At 47.7% G+C, this 21,260-nt stretch overlaps 1 protein-coding gene across 3 annotated transcripts in view; it reads right to left on the bottom strand.

The window, feature by feature from the left end:
* The window catches only part of NRP2 (neuropilin 2), a 114,257-nt gene that overhangs the window by 63,825 nt on the left and 29,172 nt on the right, over positions 1 to 21,260 (bottom strand). For all 3 annotated transcript variants that reach the window (XM_036857708.1, XM_036857709.1, XM_036857711.1), the window contains exons 3-7: positions 14,979 to 15,160; positions 8,898 to 9,128; positions 7,664 to 7,819; positions 5,844 to 6,013; positions 3,841 to 3,996 (exon numbers count right to left, since the gene is read on the bottom strand). In XM_036857708.1, coding sequence (XP_036713603.1) covers positions 3,841 to 3,996; positions 5,844 to 6,013; positions 7,664 to 7,819; positions 8,898 to 9,128; positions 14,979 to 15,160 — 895 coding nt within the window. The remainder of the gene's footprint in view (positions 1 to 3,840; positions 3,997 to 5,843; positions 6,014 to 7,663; positions 7,820 to 8,897; positions 9,129 to 14,978; positions 15,161 to 21,260) is intronic.

Genomic DNA, 21,260 nt, shown 5'->3' with positions numbered 1-21,260 from the left:
TGAGCTTAGTGCATTTCTGTTACTCATTACAGGGTAATTCTGAAAACTCTTGGACCCAAACCTTACCTGATCCCCGCCCTCACCCTCCCATCCTCAATCTGGCCATCAGGATACACGTAGCATCCGACAGACTCTTTCTTTTAGCCGGGATTTCTTCCAAATACGTCAGAACAGCCTAGCAACACCGTGACTAAGAGCAAGGTAACCAGAGCAGTGTCAGCAAGAAAGATGCCCATGTTTACCGAATAAAGGAGAAGTGAAATCAAGGGCTTTTGCCTAGACATATAAGGGCATGGCCTCTATCCTCCTGCCCGGACCCCAGCCTCAGCCCCACTGCCTCCAGTGCAGACTCACGGAAGCAGCATCTCAGAGGTGAGCAGGATCTTGGCCAAGGCCTCGTGCCTTCCAGCTCCTCCCATCTTTCTCCACGCCCCTCCCTTGGTTCGTGTGTTCATAATTGTGCCTATAATTATAGACACATACACGAACCTTCTACTATTGTATTTACAACACTCTGTCTATGTTTGGGGTGTTATTAATACAGCTGGTGAAACCAAAGCAGTAGTTTTATGCTTGTGGTTTCTGAAGAAATCTATGTGAAGCAGTTTGTATAATCTAAGGGAGCGTGTAGACTGGCTGTGGCCTCTGACAGGCAGAAGAGCTCTCTGCCTTGTGGTTACTCCATAAATACACGTCAGGAGGGTCCCCCCAAAGGAAAATCATAGGTTCCGTTTTTTATGGCACGTGGAGCTGGACGAGGATTTGGGGATGTGCTGTACACGTGGGCTGCGCAACTGGGCTGTGTTTTGCCAGGAGGACGTTTGCAACGCTCCCGGCCACAGTGTAATGCCTTTCTCATCAGCAGCCTCACCGTTACCTGGTGGATGGAAAGAGACTAAGAAGAGGCCGCTCACAGGCTGTGGGAGACTGCAGAAGAGTTTCTCCGTCGTCCTTGCTTCCCGGCCACGAGGAAGTCTTCCCCCCATAGGCTCAGGCCTTGCCTCAGCCCAGTCTGGGTCCAAACTGTAAATACTGTTTTGCAAGGGACTATCACAGCCATCCTCCACTACCCTGAGTGCTAATGAATCTTGTTTTTCTCTGACTTCCCCAATTCCCTGGTCTTTGGTATACCGCACTGGTGTTGACAGTGACCAGGGGATTGGAATCAAGTTCCCACATTTCTGCCCCAAACATCACCGTCCCCTCCTCACACCCTGTGCCCTGGTTCGCGTCCGCAAACCCTCCCCCTGCCCCACGGAGTAGAGCAGCCTGTTGCCTCCACCTCTGCGGTGCTTTGCTCGCAGGTCCTGCTGGCTGAATTCTGCTTTCAAGCCCACCACTTAGCACCATGAGCACAGCGCCCACCATCCCGCAGCTACAAAGAGAAGCTCAGCGGTAGCGCCCGGGGGCGTAGACGAAGCCTCTCCCCGCACTGCCCCCAAGTCCCCTCCTCACCCCGCCTCCCGTTCATGGCATCGAATCAAACTGCAGCAGACTTGACAAATCTATTTGGCACGGTTCACTCAACTATTTCAACCCGAACAGCCAGAGCGCCGCGCTGACGCACCATGAACGGTGCGGAATCTGCACATGAAATACAGTCGGCCGGCGTAGATCTGCTAATGAAGGAGCAGCAGAGATCACCCCTGGAGGCGAGAATCTGGCAGGTCTCCTAGCTTGCCTGCCACACCCGAGGCGGGGACGAGGGAGCAGGGGGAGTGGGCGATGCTTAATTGTCAGGCTTTCCATTCTCCTGCCTCCTTCTAGGGACCAAGAGAATGAATTTCTAATGGGGACAGAAAGGGCTTTTCCTCTGCCCCAGCGTCCTTTATGTGGGCAGGACTGATTCACTAAAAAGCCAAACAACAACAACAACAAAACAAAAATGAAATTACCCCCTGGCTCCTAGGGAAAGAAATTTAGCCACAGGTGAGAAGAGGGGGCAAAGGAGAGAGAGAGAGAGAGAGAAAAAAAAGAGAGGAGGATGTATCTGATATGAAGAAGTTGAGAAGAATGGTTCTAAAGGAACCCAGAAAGCTAAATTCCATCCGCAGGAATATCTTCCCTGCAGAACGAATACCAGGGACAAAGCCAGGGAGGACAGCATTCTATCAAAATGTGCAGTGCTAAGGTATTTCCAAAAGCAGATTTCCTACAAATGGTGTTTTAAATAGCATCCCGGTCCATCTGCACGCTTTTAAAATTGGCTTATGCTACAGTATCCCTCTGGCCAGTGCTGCTTAGTCATTGAGTCTAGACAGGGAGAAGGTTGGGGGAATCTCTTCCCCCTCCCCTGTACCCACCCCGACCCAGCTGCTGGCCCTCGCCTGCCTGGCTGACCTTCTGGGTTCTACCAGTTTCTTACTGAAAAGGGAGGCTGGAGAGAAAGGGTATGAAAAAGAGCAGGCTGGGATGAGGACTCAGTCCAGGGTGCTCCCAGCAACCCATGCCAGACTCTGGCTTGCCATGTCCAAGTGACATTTGGTAACTCTTCCTGAAACAAAGGCAGGCAATGAGAAACCAGACCTGGCTCAACTCGTCAAGATGGGGAAGTCTTTCAATTGCTAAGTCTCTCACTTTATCTGTGAAATGGGGTGTGTGGGTGTGTGTGTGTGTGTGTGTGTATGAGAGAGAGAGAGAGAGACACCTGGTAATATCTAGAAGCCATGATTTCAGATGAATGCTGCCATGTTACTATGGCGATCTTAATTTTTAAAAATCCACTCCTTTAAAAACTCATATTTCCCGAGTGAAACAGTGCCAACGTTATAGTTTAGGATTTTCTGGGTCCAAGGTTTCCAGTTGCACCAGCAACAGCAAGCTGCCTTGGGGCAGTGACAGGAGCCAAGGGGGCCCTGTTTGGAAAAGACCTTTGGCTTCTCCAGGTTGGACCACCCGTGTCGCCTTTTGATAATCAGGTCACACCTGACCGACCAGGGGGCTGCTGGGACTGTGGCAGGAAGAGGAGAGACCCTTTCCCTCAGTTCCCGATTCCACTGGGAAGGATGAGCGCTCTCCTCTGGGACCCGAGAGCCAACCCACAACGAACGGAGTTCTCGCCCTGCCCACGTGAGACCACCAGCCGTTTCCAATAAGCCCCCTATATGCTGAGTCTACTTCACACCCAGTATGTACCTCGCGGGTGCCAGCTGCGGGCCTGTTCACCGCCAGAGCGCCACGTGTCTTAGGAAAGTGGAGTGCCAGACATTCATCCACATGTACAACAAAAGCCCCACATCACCCATGCGGACACACCTCCGAGGGCCCCAGACACTGAAGGCACCAGCCGAGCGAACTCAGCGCCTCGCTGCCACACGAATGCCAGTTCAGATCCCATCCCCGACACACCGAATTTCTCCTCGTTATTTATTGTCCTCTTTCTTCTTCGGGACATTGTGATTCCCTCTCAGGATCTGTGCCCTTTCACTCCCAGACCTCGGTAACTCCCGAACGGCAGTTTCATGGCGTTTTGTGATTCTTAACCCAGCGCGTGCAAGGGACTCAGGCCATAAGTGCTCAATGAATCCTGTACGGGGAGACTCAGACAGGGAACACACTTTCTCCTTCATTTGCAGTCAGAGAGCACCCTGCAAGCTCTCTTCCTCTCTCTGCTGTGCAAGATGTGACAGCAGCAAGGCTGTCGGAGAGACAACGGTGTTTTCCAATCACTTTAGCGTAATAAAGAATATTCGCAGGGCCAGCGTCTCCGGTGCCTCCATCAATTATTGGAGCCTCAGGGAACAAGGCCTCCTTGTCCGCGTGGGGTGGCTCTGCAGCCCTTCTTGTGCCAGCCCTCCTGCCCCACCCCGGCGTGCCCCTGCGGTGGGGAAATGGGTTTACCTTGTGGTTCTTGCCGTGCCGGTACACCATCCAGTCTTCACCATTAGTGCTCACTTCCAGCTTGTAGGATTTGACATAGTAGCCATTCTGGGTTTCCCTGGAAATCGCTCCCTGCGTGGCGATGGCCGTGAGCACGGTTAGAAAACGGAGGTCCACCTGAGGAAGACAGGCGGAGAAGGAAGGGGGCCTTGTCTCTCTTGACACAGGGCTGCATCTGGCTTTTTCTTCAAAGGACACAATTGTAATCCTTAGCTCACAACCCGTGTCTGTGATTCGCTCACAGGTATTGGTGATCTGTATCCATTTGCGTCCCCTGGACAGTTGAACTCAACATATTCGAACTACATTGGACACCTTTGAAGTTGGAACTTGATTTTTTTTTCTTCTTTTCTCTTTTTTTTTTGCAAATCTGAACAGACAGGATTATGTTTATCTTAAAGGAATCACTGAATATCTAGAACTATGACCCCTTCTTACTAAACCACGACCTGCCTTGGATAGTGAAAGTGGATGCTGGTTTAAGGGAACAATGGCTAAATCCAATCCAATCCACTCCGCTCTGATCCAGTCCAATTCAAGCCAATTCACTTTCGATGCCCTAGTTGCCAAAGTCTCAGCTCGGAGCTGTTTCCCCTCCCCTCAGTTCCTCACTCCATTGTGTATTTAGTGGCTCAGGTCACCAAGGGGTCAGAGGGCATGCAGAGTCTGCCCAAGCAATTAAGCTTATGCACCAAGTCCTGACCTTTTGCCCGATGAGGAGGAGGGCCAACATTTTGAGGCACTTCCCCTCCCACAACACCAAGCACATTTGGAAATTGCTGGATGTTATTCCTTTGCTGACCACAGTGTTTCTTAGTGGCAATCTCTGCGTGATCAAAATTTAGCCAGCAGACACTGATAAAATTTGATTCAGTAAGCATTTATTGACTACTTAGTATGTGCTCTGCATCATTAAGCATTCAAAAGGAGTACACAATGTTGTATATGTGTATGATAAACAGGTGGAGAGCAATAAGAGAAAGTATATGATTAGGACCCAAAATAAGGACTACAATCAACAGAATGCTGGCTAGAAAGGAGAACTTTCTGGAAGCTCTGCAAGATGAAAAGCATTATTGGAGAAGCAGAGGAGAGATAGTGACAGATGGCCTTAGGGTTGGGCGTTAGAACTTCTGTGGACCTCCTGGAAGTTTCTAAGTGGTCTTTCTCCCTTTCCTGTTGTCTGCTCTGCGACGTCCTTCTCTCAGAGTAGAGGTCGCCGTGTCGCATCAGAGCTAGGACAGTGGGTCTCGAGGCTGTCTGCCGTGTGTCATGAAAGCAGTCATTGCTCTAGCATGGAACTAGCAGCTTGCTCTTCCCTGGGGATGAGAGCTGGACCAGTGTGTAGTGCAAGGGAGGATTACTCAACAGGAGCTGCAAGTCTTGAAAGAAGGAAAGCAAACAATAGTCTGAAAAGATGCTGCAGGGCATCCGAGCAACTGGAGTTTCACTCCTGGTAGTGACATTTTCCCATGTGCTCTCCTGATAGCTGTAGGCAAAACCCTCCTGGGAGGGCTCCCTCCGGACAGCAAAGATCATGAGAAGCTGCCGTGCTTCTCATGCCTGCCCTTAGGAAAAATGCCCCCTAAGTCTCTGATGCCTCCCTATGCTAAGAATGAGGACACTCTGTAACTGTTTATGGAAGTTCCTTGGATAATTATAGTGAAAGGGCAAACAGCTTCCCAGCCAAGCAACTTCTCCAAGGCCTGGTAATCTTCACAAGGGCAGAGGCATTGTCCATCTTACTTGTTATTTTATCCCAGCACTTAGCACAGTGCCTGGTATAGTCTATTTGTGCCTGGAATATGCATTTCTTTGGATGGATGGATGGATGGATGAAAGAAGTTCTCAAGTATGTTGTGTTTATTTTCTTTGTGTTCTTTGTCCACTCTAGCAAAGGAGCCAGCCCCCTTGCCCACCAATGCACACACACTCTGCACACCCTCTGGTATATGAGTCAGTACCTGGAGATACTCCTTGCTGGAATCCAAGTTGGGTGTCCAGCCGTTGTCATCGCCATGGAGCCGGCTTTGGTGAGGTGTCCACCTCCCATCAGAGTAGGTAGATGAGGCACTGATCTGTTCATTAGCAATCCGGCCAGACTCCATTCCCAGAGGGACATTGCACTGAAAGTCTGGGGGATGGAAATGGTCAAGGGCAGAGTTACGTCTCTTCACCTTAAACCCCTGGGACCCCCAGAACGCTGCTCCCTTCTAGGGATGAGTCCTTGCAGGCACTCCCTCATCTTAAAGACCTAATTATACACTCACATCTTAAAAACAACTATGCCAAAGTCACGGAGATTGACAACCCCTCTGGGTCTGAAAGGAACTAAATTTGACCTGAAAGATATCAGGCTGTGGATAAATAAGAATCATCATACAAATTAAAAATACAATCTAAAGCACAAGAACTGTTAGTGCTACAGGCTACGGATGCTCACAGTTTCCAGACGCACTATTATTGAAATACAGGTAAACGTGTGATAGACTTGGGTGGGCTGATACATCGTGGGAAGCCTGCTTTATTAATAAACACCCAGGAGGCACTTTTGCTTCTTTCTTTCTTTCACTCAACTGTCTCATGAGTTCTGGCACAGAAGACAGACGTTACAAAGCAATAAATACCTGTCTTTGGGAGACCTCTCTGTAAGCAAAAGTGTGTCACTCTGTATTACCCTGCACCACCTGTCTGGGCAAATGGACCCAGAAGTCACTTCCCCTGGCCTTGCGCTGTCAGTTTAATTGCTGTCCTTCCTATGGATCCCACAGACACTGGTCAATATTTGTGTGTGCATGTGTCAGATAAGGACCAGCAATCTTTTTCAGGTATCAAACCTACTCTGTAGCTCTGTGACCGCACTGGTCATTTGCAGAACTTGGTGCAACTCACAATACTGTTTTCTTGTCACTCAATCTTCATGAGCTCTTTGAAGAAAAAAACAAAAGCAAAACCCAGAACAAAACCCATCAGTCGGCCAGGCTGCCGTGTGTGCAGGTATGCATGTGGTAAGCTGTCTACAGCCATAGCAGGATTTGCCCAGCTCCAATCATCCTGAAAGTGTTCCTTTAGTCCTTCAAGTTATCATTTGGGTTTCTTGGTGAAAATGGCAGCACATCTTAAGCACATGTCCAAGAGGAGCTGATTTAAAGATGTAGCTCAGGGCAAGAGACTGATGGTCTGGGTTCAAAGACAGCAGGTTCCATGACTGCTGGGGTCAGGGTTATACTTTCTCTGTTTGCACATAGTAGAAGCTCAAAAAACTGTGTTTATTAGAAGAACGAACTGAAAGTCCAAGCAGTGTACCAGCCTAGTGAGAGAAACTCTAGCCAGGGCCAGAGATGTTTAATGTCAAAACATATGTATATAGAGAGAGGTTTAAAATGGCTCAGTTTTTTGACAATGGTCACTGAGGCTTGGAGAGGGAACAAAATGGCCTCAGACTCAAAAAATGTTAGCACAGGAGGGGACTCGATATAAACATCCTAACTAACCTCCCTCTCATTCTGAGCCTTGAGATGGTCCTGCGACATCCCACGGGAATAACTAGTTCTTGGTATACGTACTTTTTCTTTAAAGAAATGAGTAGCCAGGTTGACATTTATCCTATTTTCATTAATCTCTGCCTAGCAAGAGGACACAGCTCCCATGCCCTGAGCTCAGATGCCACTGCAAATTCTGGAGAATTCCCATCTCCTTCTCTTGCAGGTCAGCCTCTCTTCCCCACACACCCTCACAGCCCTGATGGGAGGACAGGACAGAGGTTCCCAACCAGCCAACTCACTCTCTAGCGGCTCTTGGTGAACCAGGTAGTAACGTGCAGAGAAGCCATCCTTGGCCACTGCCATGTCCGTGTGAAAGGTCAGAGAGAGGATCCCAGTGGCCGAACGGAGTTCAGAAGGTGTTTTGGTCCCACAGTACTTGCCAATCAGGGGTCCGACTGGACATGCAGGACAAAGAGAGGTCACAGAAATGGAAATGTCAAACCCCATTGGCCGTACATTCTCCCTTCCCACAACTGCAAGTCATTCAATGGGGCATCACTTTGGATGCCTTGGCATAAAAGAGCAACCAGAGATTTGTTTTAAGAACAACGGCTAATATTTTTCCTGCACATTAAAAAGTATTTTCACTGACCTGGGCTCATTCTGTTTTCACAGCCCTGGGAGATGGACTGGAAAGGTATCATTATAATGTCTGTTCTACAGAAGAAGAAATTGAGGTTTGGAGAGGGCACGTGACTTTTCTTTGTTCATACAGCTAGGAAATAGCAGAGCTGGGACTCCAACCCAAGTTTCCTGACTAAATCTTATGCTTTTCTCAGGAAATGAAATTGCTTAGCCATCAAGTCTTCCTTACAGTGCAAAATACTTAGAACGACTACAAACGACTACAACAGTGAAAGATTGGTTCCCTTGCTGATCCTAAATATACCCAAGACTTATGCTGGTCTCCACCTGAGAAGTAGAGGTTCCTCTTGGCCTTGGGGGATGCACCTTTTATGCATCTATGACTATATAAATGATAATAAAATTACAGTAATTATAGTGATGATAATAGCAGCTTATTTATACAGATAAGACACAGAGAGGTTAAGGAACTTGCCCAAGGTTGCGGAGCTGTTAATATGAGAGCCAGGATTCAAACTTAGTCAATCTGGCTCTAGAGTCCTATTTGGGCATAGTGGGTGGTCACTGAGTCACTCTCTATGGCAAGCCTGATGACTTGGAGCAGAAAAGAACATTACCTATAGGTTTTCTCATCCTCATCCAAGTATCTACTCAGTCTCCTCCTATCCCTCTCCAAAGAAATATCTCCAAGAGAGAAAACTGCCTTTCTACAATGTCTCTGAAGTCATCCTTGGTGAAGGATAAGAAGAGAAAGTCATCATGGGTCATAGAGAAACCCTGAGGAACTTTAAAGTCTTTGTTCTCTCTCTCTTTTTTATTGCTCCTAAAGCAATTAGCAGGCAAAGGGGAAGCTACCGAGAAGTGCCTGGTGATGGCGCCATCACTCACCATGGGGGATGCCATCCCAGATGTCCAGCCAATCATATTTGCAGTCTCCCTCTCCCACCTGCAAAGGGTCGTGCTCCAGGTCAAAGGTCAGGAACTGCAGGATGATCTCCATCTTGGGTTTGGCCAGGATGGTGAAGGTGCAGTCCAAGTTGTGTGGGTACTTCTCGGGAAACCCGGGGGACTCGATGGTCCCGTTGGGGCTTGTGAAGTTCTTTGAACAATCTTCGGAGCCTGTATGTAAATGAGAACCATAGCATTAAGAGAGTGGAAGAGGATGCCTTTCTCTGTTGCCTCTGTCACATGGGTTATTTAAATGTTTGGGCCCAAATTTCCCTACTCACGAAGTTTTTGTTTCCACTGGAGTGGCCCTTGAAGCAACATACTTTTCACATCCACGTTTCAAGCCCTTAAGCCAGACCATCTTTAGGAGAGAAATGAGGGAGTAGAGCAGGCTTGCTCTACGTATTAGAGTAAGAACAGCAACTGAGGATTTGGGAGGGGGGTGGTGTAGAGAGAAGTGTGTGTGAGATACAGGGTGGGAGAGAGAGAGATGGATTCTCTTGAAAAGAGGAACAGAGTCTTCTTTCTCAATTACTCAGCTGCTTGCTCCAGAAATGTAAGTTATTTCAATCCTCAAGGAAGGCTTGCTGATTGCCAGCAGGGAAAACAATGTGACCCCTTATTTATTGCTGACCTCAACACTGGCCCCTATTGTACCAGAGCCAACTTGGTGCCCCCATCTCCCTCCAAGATCCAAGGTGCCTCAGGGGAGGGGCAAAGGGGAGTTCGGGTCTCATTCATGTCATGACTATATTAAAACTAGCGGCTCTGTAGTGGCCAGACAATTAACAATTGAGGTTTGTAGCTGGTGGATCACAGCAGGGTTTGGGGATGTTAAAGGCCGCTTCAGCAGCAAGTTTGGAAAAAACGTGGCAGTGCATTGACATTTGGAAGGCTTCTGGTTCTTCTGTGGTGGGGATGGCCTTTTTTCTCTCCTAAGCTCTTGTGTCTGCTTTCTTGGGGCTCACGGAGGCGTCTTATTAAATGCTGCACACATTCGCATCCTGGTGCAGGCCTGGACCGCAGCGGGAGGGAGCTCGTAAAAGGATTACAGCCACTGTCTCCCCTCATGCCTCAAGGTGGAGTCACATTAAAAGGGCCCTCATGTGCTGTAACCCAGCCACCATTTGCCAGGGTCGCCTGGGACGGCCCCAGGACACTGCAGCCCAGACCATGGGCCCAGGGAGCTGCACGGAGCCAGAAGTTTTGCAAGTTAACGCGATGAATGTAAATGCCGCACAATTAGCATTGATTTCACTGCGTTCTGATTTTAAAATTGAAAAAGGGAGCAGGATTTATGAGGGGAATAATAGGCACTCTAAGCATGAAGAAAAAACACAGAAATACTAGATAAACTAGGTGTTTACTGGCAGGAAGTGTCCTCTGGGGATCCCACTGAAATATAACTGTGTGATGTCAATACGCTGATCTTAGCCCGCAGCGATGTCTTTATCCGTGTCTCCTGCAGCAGCACCCCTCTGCGAGTCTCTTTATTGATGATGGCTTTCTGGAAAGCGGCAAATGTCTGACTTGGAAAAGGTGCCATGCAAATAAGTGGGGGAGGGGATGGAAACTTTTTTTTAGCATCAGACAGGAAGTTCCAATATCCCTGCTCACCCTTCCATCACCTCCGCTCTTCCAGCCAGCACTGAGCCTTGGCAGGGTGGGAACCCGGGACACCTGGGGCGAAAGCTAATCTTTTCAGGATTCTTCTTCAGAGGCTCTCTAATGCTGCATCCCAGAGGCTCTGCGTTCCATCATTCTGAGGCCAGGTGGCCCAGTGGGCAGCCAGGCCTGGAGGCAGGAGATGAGATGACCTCTCCCCCAGTTTGTTTACCACGGAGCCCCCAGTTTTGTTTACCATCAGGACCCCAGCTTCTGAAAGCCTCCTCGACGGTCCAGGATGAGGCAGTTTAGCAAAGCCAAGCCAGCTGGCAGGTCTTCAGGTGGCTGAGAGGGATTTTGAAAAGGTTAGCGTTTATGGCTGCCGGGCCACTTTGCCAGAGGAAATTAACTCTATTCACAAGTTGCTTCTAGAAAAGGCATCCTGACACTCCCTCCTAGCGTTTGCCCTATTGTCATTCTTTTCCAAGGCAAGGGGAATCACCACCCCCCCAACCCCCCGGAGTGGGGAATTTATAGTGGAATCTTTCTTTAGTCCCTGTCATCCATGGGGGACAGGCGCTTCCACAAAGGACACTTAGAAAGTCCAAGAGAGGCCTGGAGAATGTGAGATTCTAAAGTATCCACAGTTTCCAAGGTTCTGTGGTCCTGTAATGAACTGGAGAGATTTTTTCAATCTGACGTCCTTAAGGCAAAAAGAAAAAAAAAAGCGTGTATCTATCTCTGACATATGGCTATACACGGGTGTATCCTGTGGCTTATTTTGAATGAAGTAGAAAAACAGTTTTATCCTTTTCATGCAGAAAAATCAAGCCTGTCCATTACAATCGTGCATCCATCTATAATTGCACCATCTTGCTGTTTGGACTATGGTCAATGTCAGAAAGCAGACAGCTGAATATCAAATGTGGAGAAGAGATCTCAGGAAAGGGTGACCATCCCTGGGACAAGGGTTGAGTCTTGCAGTTATCTACCTAATCCAAGATGCTTTTCTGCAATGTGTTAAAAAGGATTAAAGGTTAAAAAATAGCTCAGTCAATAAATACTCAAGTTCATACAATGCTAAAATTGTCCATAGAACCTGGGGGATTTTGGCTGCAGTGAATGATTTCATACCAAAGTACTCTGGTATGAAAAATGCCCACTCCGTGGTTTTTCACTGTAAATTGTACGATAACTCTGCAAGCAGAAGTAGAATCTGCACACATAAGGCTATTGAAAACATGGTGGATTTATCCAACGATGAGTTGAGGCTGACCACAAAGGTAAATCCAGTTCTTCAATTTAGGAAGTGGGAGTAGGGGGCACCCCAGGTTTTCTCTGTCTGTGAATAACCCGAGATTTCAGTTTCCAAAATGTCACTGGGCACCACGAAAGAAAACTTGATCTTGAACTTTGGTCAGAAGACAGGAAAGAAACACACAAAACCCCCCACATTTTCCAGTGATTCAGTTTCCAATGTTACTTTTTAAATTATTTTAAAATTCCTTTCTCTGTTCTGCTTATGATTTGGTGATTTGGGATCACTTAAGTCAGCGAGTTGTTTGGTTTACCCTTTTATATGTGGACCGTCTGGTCATACACAGACTCTTTCATAAACCACTTCATTCAGGGCAGACGTGAACCTCCCTCTCCAGCCACTTGCCCCCATCTGTACTGAATTGTGAGTTTATTTCTGTCAGTATAACTCTGCAGCAGAGCCCTGTCTGGGCGATGTGCTGTCGAAGGCTTCCAGAGTCCTTTGTACAGTTGTGTATCTGTTTACAGTTCCCCCTTCTCTCTCTTTATGAATTTGACTAGCAAACACAACTGTGTTTGTTTGGATTTCTTCAGCATGTTCATGCGTTTCTTTCATGTTCTGTGGATGACATAACTTTGTGTATTTTCTCTCAGGGCTCCAACAGTGGAGATCTGGGTGTGGGACGTGGCACCTGGAAGAATGCTCATCTTCCTAAACTTCTCAGTTTTGAACTTGGCACACCCCGCCCCCTGCACATATATGTGCTCATAAAGAGGGTTGACTTTCAGGCTGAGAGTTGCTCTTTCCAATGGGCATGATGGCACGTGTGAACAGCGCCGGGGCCACTGGGCTCTCATCTCTTTCTTACATTCCCCAGAAGAATGGCTGTTGTTGTCCGGTCTGTTATCTCCCGCTGCTGCAGTAATCTTTTTCTTCCTTCTGTAGGCAATCCCAGGCCTTAAAGTGGACTGCCCCACTTCTCCATGCCCAAGCCACCTTCCTTGGCTGGCTCCTTTGTTTCTAGGCTTGCTGCCTCATTCAAAATCCTACAGTAGCCTGTCCTCAAAAGAGCAACGCTGAGTTATGATACCCTCTGTGTGTTTTGTCTTTTAATATCGACTCTTCAAATTTGCATGATGGATAGAGCTAACAGTCACGTGTTTGTGTCGATTTCTGGAGGATGTGGCACCATCCTTTGTGAAATACTAAGTTGGGAAACATGAAACAGAGATGAGCTGGAATGGTCCTCCCCACCCTTGTTCTGACCTCCGGTGGCTAGCTCCCTGGATGGCCTTGCTTGGAGCTGTTTTCCTTTCATGGTCAGCACAGCGGCGCTGACTGGCAGCTTTAGCATTGGGGACCTAGCTACCTAATAGGCTTCCCAGATAACCTGCCGGCAAGCCACTCAGTAGCTCCCTCATTTTCACATCCATAGCATGTTAAGCATACCTTCACAGTTATTCACTCTGCCTCATACTATAACAATAGTTTACCTTGCAATTTACATATCACTTTACACATATTCATCCAATAACATATACTGTGCATCTGTTCTAGGCTGTGGGTTTACACACTGTCTCCCCAACCAGAAGAGGGCAAACACCCCGTTTCCTTCCTTCCTCTCTTCTCTCTCCCCATTGCTCCCCGGCAGAGGATGGTATAATGAGGGGTCCATCAGCGCCGGTGGCACTGACTAATCTGAATCTCACACAGGACCCAGGGGAATGTGGATGAGGCGATTTGGGAGCCCTACACCAGCCCGAGCCACTGGACACACAGACTGTCAGTCCCTGTGACCTCATGTAGTCAGGAGCATGACGACCCGTGGCAGACGGTCCTTCTTGGGACTCGTGCCCTGGGACACTCCCGGCTCCCACTCTGGTTCCACGCAGCTCCCTCGGCCCCAACCTTTCATTGGATTCTACGATCTTGTTCTCAGGCAGACAAATCTGGCAAATATTTAGACAGAGTGGATATAAAAAGTGCTTTCAGCAGCTACCACTTCCTTTCAAGAATTGTTTGGCGAAAAAGAAAATATATATGAATAGTTCCCCTCACACTGAACTCAACAGGCGCCGGACTTGGGCCCCTCGATGACAAGGCTGACAGCCTCCCCTTTCAGCAGACTCTGTCCATGAGTTGTAAAACTTGGGCTGCTGGAGAGGGAAACACAGTCGTAAACGGGGCGGGAGCCCCTGAGGTGGGGGGATGGGCAGGGGTGAGGGGAGAACCGGAGGGTAAACTTCACGTAGCCTCAAGATAATGAGCTCACACATGGGAGGGAAGGGCACGCTGCTTGGGGTGCTTCCGTGGAGATGCTGAACCAGCGACTTGTGAATCAAAGTTGTCTCTACCCGGTTATGGATATTAAGCATTGGCCCATATTCTCAGGATCTAAAGTAATCTAAGGGGGACCTAATGGAAAGCAAGTGGTCAACTTAAAAGAAGGAAATGTGCTCCTCCTCTCTTTCTGCTGTCTTTTTCAGGGTGTCGGCTTCATCGGCATTTAGGAAGTGTGGGTTCAATGGGTAGACGTGATGCAGTGGAACAGCAAGGGGAAGTCCTAGGAGCCATATTTGGGTGTAAAAGCTACTGTGTGACTCTGTTGGTGGTAGTGGTGGTGGTGGATCATAGTAAGATTTTTAGAGACTCCTAACACTGAAAAGACGATGTTCTTCCGTCCCATGTAATTCCAAAGAAAGGTTGTGTTAAATCATGAAGTAATTAGGAGGACGTTTAACCAAGTTTTGTTTTTACCATGAAGATTATTGTGATTTAAAAAAAAAAACACACAAAAATCAAATTCTTTCCAAAAGTGTTTTTCTATGTAACAGGTTCTCCTATTCTTTCGTTGCCACAAACAATGTTTATCTGCCCAACATGCTGCACCCAAGCACTAACCTGGCAGCTCGCCCTCTTAAATTGGCTGGTAACTTAAACTGGCTTTTCACCTCAGGCTGTATCCAGGTTCACCTTGAACCTCTCTTCCCTCCATCAACTTGCTCAGGCTGGATAAAATTAGAACCCTTACCACCTGTGTCAACCCACTGGGCTCCATCTATGAGCACATAACTATTATGTAGTTCCCGCACACAGCGCCCCGTGGCCAGACACAGAGGGCGGAGTCCCATCTTCTCTCCACCCATGAGCGCACTGACCTGTCTTGAAGATCTCATAGCGGAGGGAGAAGCCTGCCCCCTGCCGGGCATAGTCGGAGGTGAACTTGATGTAGAGGACCGAGCCCGAGGAGATAATGGTGGGTGGGGCGATGTTCCCACAGTGCTTTCCCAGGAGGTCTGCGGATTCGCTGTCCCCATCCCGAATCTCAATGAAGTCATACCTAGGTACGGATGGCACAAAGGGGTACATATGAGAAAAGATCACTTTTAGGAGATGAAAAGGACTATTTTCTCCCTCCAGCTCAGGTGCCTCCATCCACTTCTAGACATTCAGGTGTTTTGTATTCATCAAAGGGCACTTATGTTTGCTTGTAGAGACTGGCAAACATAGATATAGGAAGTTGCATTGCTTTCTGAAAGCCACACAGAATGAGCACCTCAGCGGATGGCTAGACTTTAAGGCCTTATCTCTTGCTCACATGAGAGCAATAGCATCATTCTATCAAATGTCTCAAATATTTTTTTCTTCGTGCGGTAGCACCATTTTTATTTCCATTATGATCTCTCTGAATCTTAGTCTTTTCTTCTTAGCTCTGTGTCTCTGCATGTTACTTAACCCCTTTGAGCGTCAATTTCTTCATCTGTAAGATGAGGATAAAAATATCCACTTCAGGGGATTGGGATGGAGATGGAATGGAAAAATGTAAGGAAGGTGCTAGGCACTGAGTCAGGCACATGGGGGCTGTTTCAGAGAGATTGTTTATTTTCCTGCCTCTTCCCCAAGTTCAGTTCTCTCCTGGGTCATCTGCTCTTCTCTTTAACGTTTAGTGACAAAGACTCCCCAACCGTGGGCCACCTGCCTCCCTGAGATGACTCTGCGAAGTTCACAGCAGCAGTGTCTATCTAGTCAACAACACGTTTTTAAAAGGAGTCAGCACCACATTAGATAAGGCAATAAAAACCTTTCTCCAGGGGCTTCCCTGGTGGCACAGTGGTTACGAATCCGCCTGCCAATGCAGAGGACACAGGTTCGAGCCCTGGTCCGGGAAGGTCCCACATGCCGCGGAGCAACTAAGCCCGTGCGCCACAACTACTGAGCCTGCGCTCTAGGGCCTGCGAGCCACAACTACCGAGCCCATGTGCCACAACTACTGAAGCCCGCGCACCTAGAGCCCGTGCTCCGCAACAAGAGAAGCCACCACAGTGAGAAGCCTGCTCACCGCAACGAAGAGTAGCCCCCGCTCGTGGCAAGTAGAGAAAGCCCGTGCGCAGCAACGAAGACCCAAATGCAGCCAAAAATAAATAAATAAATATTTTTAAAAAACATCTTTCTCCAAAAGCAGGGGGTGAGTCCCTGGGGACCCAGCATCTCTGAGCATATAACTACTAGTCTCAGCAAGAGGCAGAGCGGGCTGCCTTCCCCACCCTGAGGCCTGAGTTCATTTCAAACAGAATGAAACTGGCCCGGGTTGGGGAAGACACCTCAAAGACATCCTTGGCTAGGTTCGCGGGACGGCACGCCTACTGCGCCATTTTCTGTGTACGGATGCACACTTTCAGCTTCCGCGTGTCGTCTGGCAACCCTCACCGTCCGCGTCTGTGCTCTTGTCTGGGCTCCCAGGGAATACTCCTGTCACAACTGTTGACGTGGAACATTTCTTCCCCACCAGCTCCCTCAAATTGCTGGCCACTGTACCATTATTTACTGAAAACCATCCATCTCCCTCTCTCTCCCTGTTTATTTATTTTGCATCAACCTGTTAAAACAACATGTCCGAAATCTCTTCCTTTGGGGTAAAGAGAGGGACTGGGAAGGCTACCCTCCCTGGGATGTGCCACACACACAGGGTCTGTGGGAGCCGGTGGCCTGCAGGAGTGGCTTGTTTGAGCTGGAGTGGCCTGAGGCCACACCACCGCCCTGGGAGCCATAGTTCGGATGGCTCAGCCACTTCCAAATAAACAGGCCTTCGAAGGGAGTATATGGAGTGGACCAGGGTTAGTTCATTCTTAAGACCCAGAGGGCTGAATCCTACAGTCCAGAGATCGCAGAAGCTGGTGTTAGAGGCCAGAGAAGAGGAGATGGCAGGGTTTTCCCCCAGGAGCTCTGGAGAGATGGACACAGATTGGGAAAGGCGGGGGGGGGGGAATCTGTTTAGGTCTTGTGATTTCAGTGTGGGAGATGGTGCTGACTTTGAAAATGTGCTTCCTCACTTCCAAAACAAGAGTGAAAAGACACTTAGTTTGTTCTCAAAGGAAATTCCCCCAAACCTTCTGGAAAACCCCTCCTTTTTATTTCCACACTGTTGGACAGTCCACTCTCAGCTGAGTAATGGTGGGATGCCTTCTTTACCAGGGTGCACAACGGTGGAGAAGCACCTATATCCACGGAGCAGACATTACCCAACTCGCCTGGAGGAGCCAGTGTCCCCCCTAGCCCACCCCCATCCCTGAATTAGACAGAACAGGGTTTGGGTCCCAGCTCAGACTTATTAGCTGGGTCCCCTCAGGCAAGTTACTCAACCTTTCTGAGCCTCAGAAATGGGGAAAATAAGAGCAAAATAGGGATACTAGAATTTTTCTCCTAGGGTTTTTCTGAAATTTAAAGGACCCACATCATGTATATAAAGTGTCCCAGCACATGCTTCATGAGTGTTCACGGGGATTTGTTGTATTTTCACACCCATTTCAGAGGAGAAGCAGCTGAGCCATAGTGCAGAAGCAACTTTCCCTAAGGGACAGAGCAAGTGAGTAGAGATGCAGTATAAGAGGGAATGTACAGCTGTTCAAACATTTTGGAGGGCATTTTGGCAAAAATGTGAAAAGAGTTAATATGTACACACCCTTTAATCCTAGCAATCCCACTGCTAGGATTTTTCCTAGGAACTAATCAAGATAATTGTGCGAAGATGTTTATGCATCTTTGTGTGTATATATTTTAAAAAGCATGTGAAAAGTGAAAAGATGCTTTGTTTATAAACAGCATTGTGTCTAAACGTCCAACAGCAGTGGCGGGTAAATGAATTTTGGATATTTATAAAATGGAATACTCCACTGCTATAGTAAAAGTGCTATAGGTCTAGTTGTTTTATTTTTGCTTTTAAGGAAAAATGTCCACGATATATTGTTACGTTGAAAAAAAGTAGATTTTTTTAAAAGTATGCTTTAAAATATATATAAGTATATATATTTCCTTGCATATACATACAGAAAAAGTCTGAAAGAATATAGACTAAAATAGGGACTTCCCTGGTGGAGCAGTGGTTTGGAATCCGCCTGTCAATGCAGGGGGCACGGGTTTGAGCCCTGGTCCAGGAAGATCCCACATGCCATGGAGCAACTAAGCCCGTGAGCCACAACTACTGAGCCCGCGTGTCTAGAGCCCGTGCTCCACAACAAGAGAAGCCACCGCAATGAGAAGCCCGCGCACCGCAAGGAAGAGTAGCCCCCGCTCGCCGCAACTAGAGAAAGCCTGCGTGCAGCAACGAAGACCCAACACAGCCAAAAAGAAAGAAAGAAATTAAAAAAAAAAAAAAAGAATATAGACTAAAATATTAACAGTGGTGAGATATATGGATGGTGGGATAATTTGTAATTTTTACTTTCTTCTATTATCTGAATTGTTTACAGCAAGCCTGCATTTCTTTAAAATATATAAAATAACGATACTTGCATAAAGAATTTTTTCCAAAGTAGAAGAGCTGAGAAAAATAATCCAGCTCTCAAAATTTGCAGATAAAAAATACCATCGTCATCATGACAATCATCATCCATCTCACAGAATCACCGTAAGGGCTAAATAAGACATAGCTTGTTGGAGCACCTAGAATAATACCAGGGACATGGCCCACACTCAGTGAATACTTAAAAAAATTTTTTTTGGGCTTCCCTGGTGGCGGCAGTGGTTGAGAATCTGCCTGCCAATGCAGGGGGACACGGGTTCAAGCACTGGTCTGGGAGATCCCACATGCCGCGGAGCAACTAGGCCCGTGGAGCCACAACTACGGAGCCTGCGCGTCTGGAGCTTGTGCTCTGCACAAGAGAGGCCGCGATAGTGAGAGGCCCGCGCACCGCGATGAAGAGTGGCCCCCACTTGCCGCAACTAGAGAAAGCCCTCGCACAGAAACGAAGACCCAACACAGCCATAAATAAATAAATAAATAAATTTAAAAAAAAAAAAAAAAAATTTTTTTTAAAGACTACCAGATAGCTCCAGTGTTTGTGTTGCCAATTTCTATAGGAAGGACCAAAAAAAGTCCCTGACATCCCACTGGCTTGTTCATCAGAAGGGAGAGTTTTATCTGGTTGCCTAAATACCCGTGGAGTAATTTAGGGGATTAACAGAATCAGTGACGAAGCAAGGGCTACCCAGCACATGTCATAGTTATAAACTTGCCTCAATTTACTCAACGGATTATACCACCCAATCCTTTTGGTAACGCGGCCAGCTGCAAATACATCCTTACATATCTACGTACACATATATAGTGAAGAGAGGCATTTTTGAAAAAGGTTCATATAAATCAATCATATCATCCAGTTTCTCTCTGAGCTTGTTATTTATAAATTTTTATTTATTTATTTATTTATTTATTTATGGCTGTGTTGGGTCTTCGTTTCTGTGCGAGGGCTTTCTCTAGTTGTGGCGAGCGGGGGCCACTCTTCATCGCGGTGCGCGGGCCTCTCACTATCGCGGCCTCTCTTGTTGCGGAGCACAGGCTCCAGACGCGCAGGCTCAGTTATTGTGGCTCACGGGCCTAGTTGCTCCACGGCATGTGGGATCTTCCCAGACCAGGGCCCGAACCCGCGTCCCCTGCATTGGCAGGCAGACTTTCAACCACTGTGCCACCAGGGAAGCTCTGAGCTTGTTATTTAAAGGACCCCTCTGGTGAGTCCTTTTGTGAAGTAAATAATCAGTCCTTACTTGAACTTCTTAGAAAAACTGGATTTTCCTATCCAGTTTGCTTGAGGGGAAAGCGACCCAGAGTCACAGTTTGGCAGCTAACACCCCCCCCCCTTCCCTTCAGTGTCGGGGTTCTGCCCTGTGGACAAGCCCCAGCTAACCACCAGGACTTCTGGCTGGGGTTTTTTGTATAAAGGGCATACTCCAATGACATGCTGACTCCACGCAGAATGTCTCATTTACCTCTGTGTGACTGACTCATTTGGGGAAATTTTTTCTTATCAGGGATTTGCTACAGCTGGAGTAAATCTCCTTAGAAATTTCAGTGTTGTCAGGTTCATTTGTGAAGACCTAGCGGAGACTTAGGAACTCTGTGGCCTTGAAATAGATCTCACTTTGCATCTAGCATCTAATCACCAGCATTTGTTTGGTAAAGGAATCTGGGCTGCAAACTCAGAGCTCACCCCAACCAGAGTCAAGTAGGATAACCTGAAAAGCCGTTCCTCTTATTCATTCTCTGGAAGGAAAGAGAAACCCGCTCACAGACATATTAACTATTGTGTTTGCATTTCATTATTCCTAATCTCCCTCAGATGAAAAAATTCCTTTCAAAGCTTTAACACTACCTTTTCTTATTTTATTTATTTACTTTCCTAAGCTGAAGTAGCCAATCTCCTACTCCAGTTCTTTTTTTCTCTCTAAAATGGTTCCCCGAGTGCCTTTTTTACTTTTCTCTTCACAGATTCCAACATCTGTATGTTGAGCATTTGTCTAGAGAATGCTTTCTGTACTTTCTTTCTTGACTTCAAAGTCTTAATTTCTCTCCCCAAACCCACATTTTGGGCGTGGGAATCTTGATGGTGGAATTAATTATAAGAGTCCACAGAAGAGGGCTTCCCTGGTGGCGCAGTGGTTGAGAATCTGCCTGCTAATGCAGGGAACACGGGTTCGAGCCCTGGTCTGGGAAGATCCCACATGCCGTGGAGCAACTAGGCCCGTGAGCCACAACTACTGAGCCTTGCGCGTTCTGGAGCCTGTGCTCCGCAACAAGAGAGGCCCCGCGATAGTGAGAGGGCCCGCGCACCGCGATGAGGAGTGGCCCCCGCTTGCCGCAACTAGAGAAAGCCCTAGCATCAGAAACGAAGACCAACATAGCAATCAATCAATCAATCAATCAATCTTTAAAAAAAAAAAAAAAGAGTCCACAGGAGAGATATGAGAAGCGGCAATCTCATCTCTCTTCTCATCACTAGGCAGGCATGAAAAGAAGCTTTCTACCTTCCATAACTCCATCCACACTTGACGCTGCCCAGCAGGCCACCAAAGGCTGGGTCAGCCAACCGAGCCTGTGCTGGAAGATTTACCACGTGGAGGCCCCTTCTCCCAGGGCTGGATAATGTCTAGCCCCATCCAGAGTCTAC

Source organism: Balaenoptera musculus, chromosome 7, assembly GCF_009873245.2.
Source record: "Balaenoptera musculus isolate JJ_BM4_2016_0621 chromosome 7, mBalMus1.pri.v3, whole genome shotgun sequence".
Lineage (NCBI taxonomy): Eukaryota > Metazoa > Chordata > Mammalia > Artiodactyla > Balaenopteridae > Balaenoptera > Balaenoptera musculus.
The sequence above is the reverse complement of the archived record's forward strand: the minus strand, read 5'-3'. Positions and strand labels throughout refer to the sequence as shown.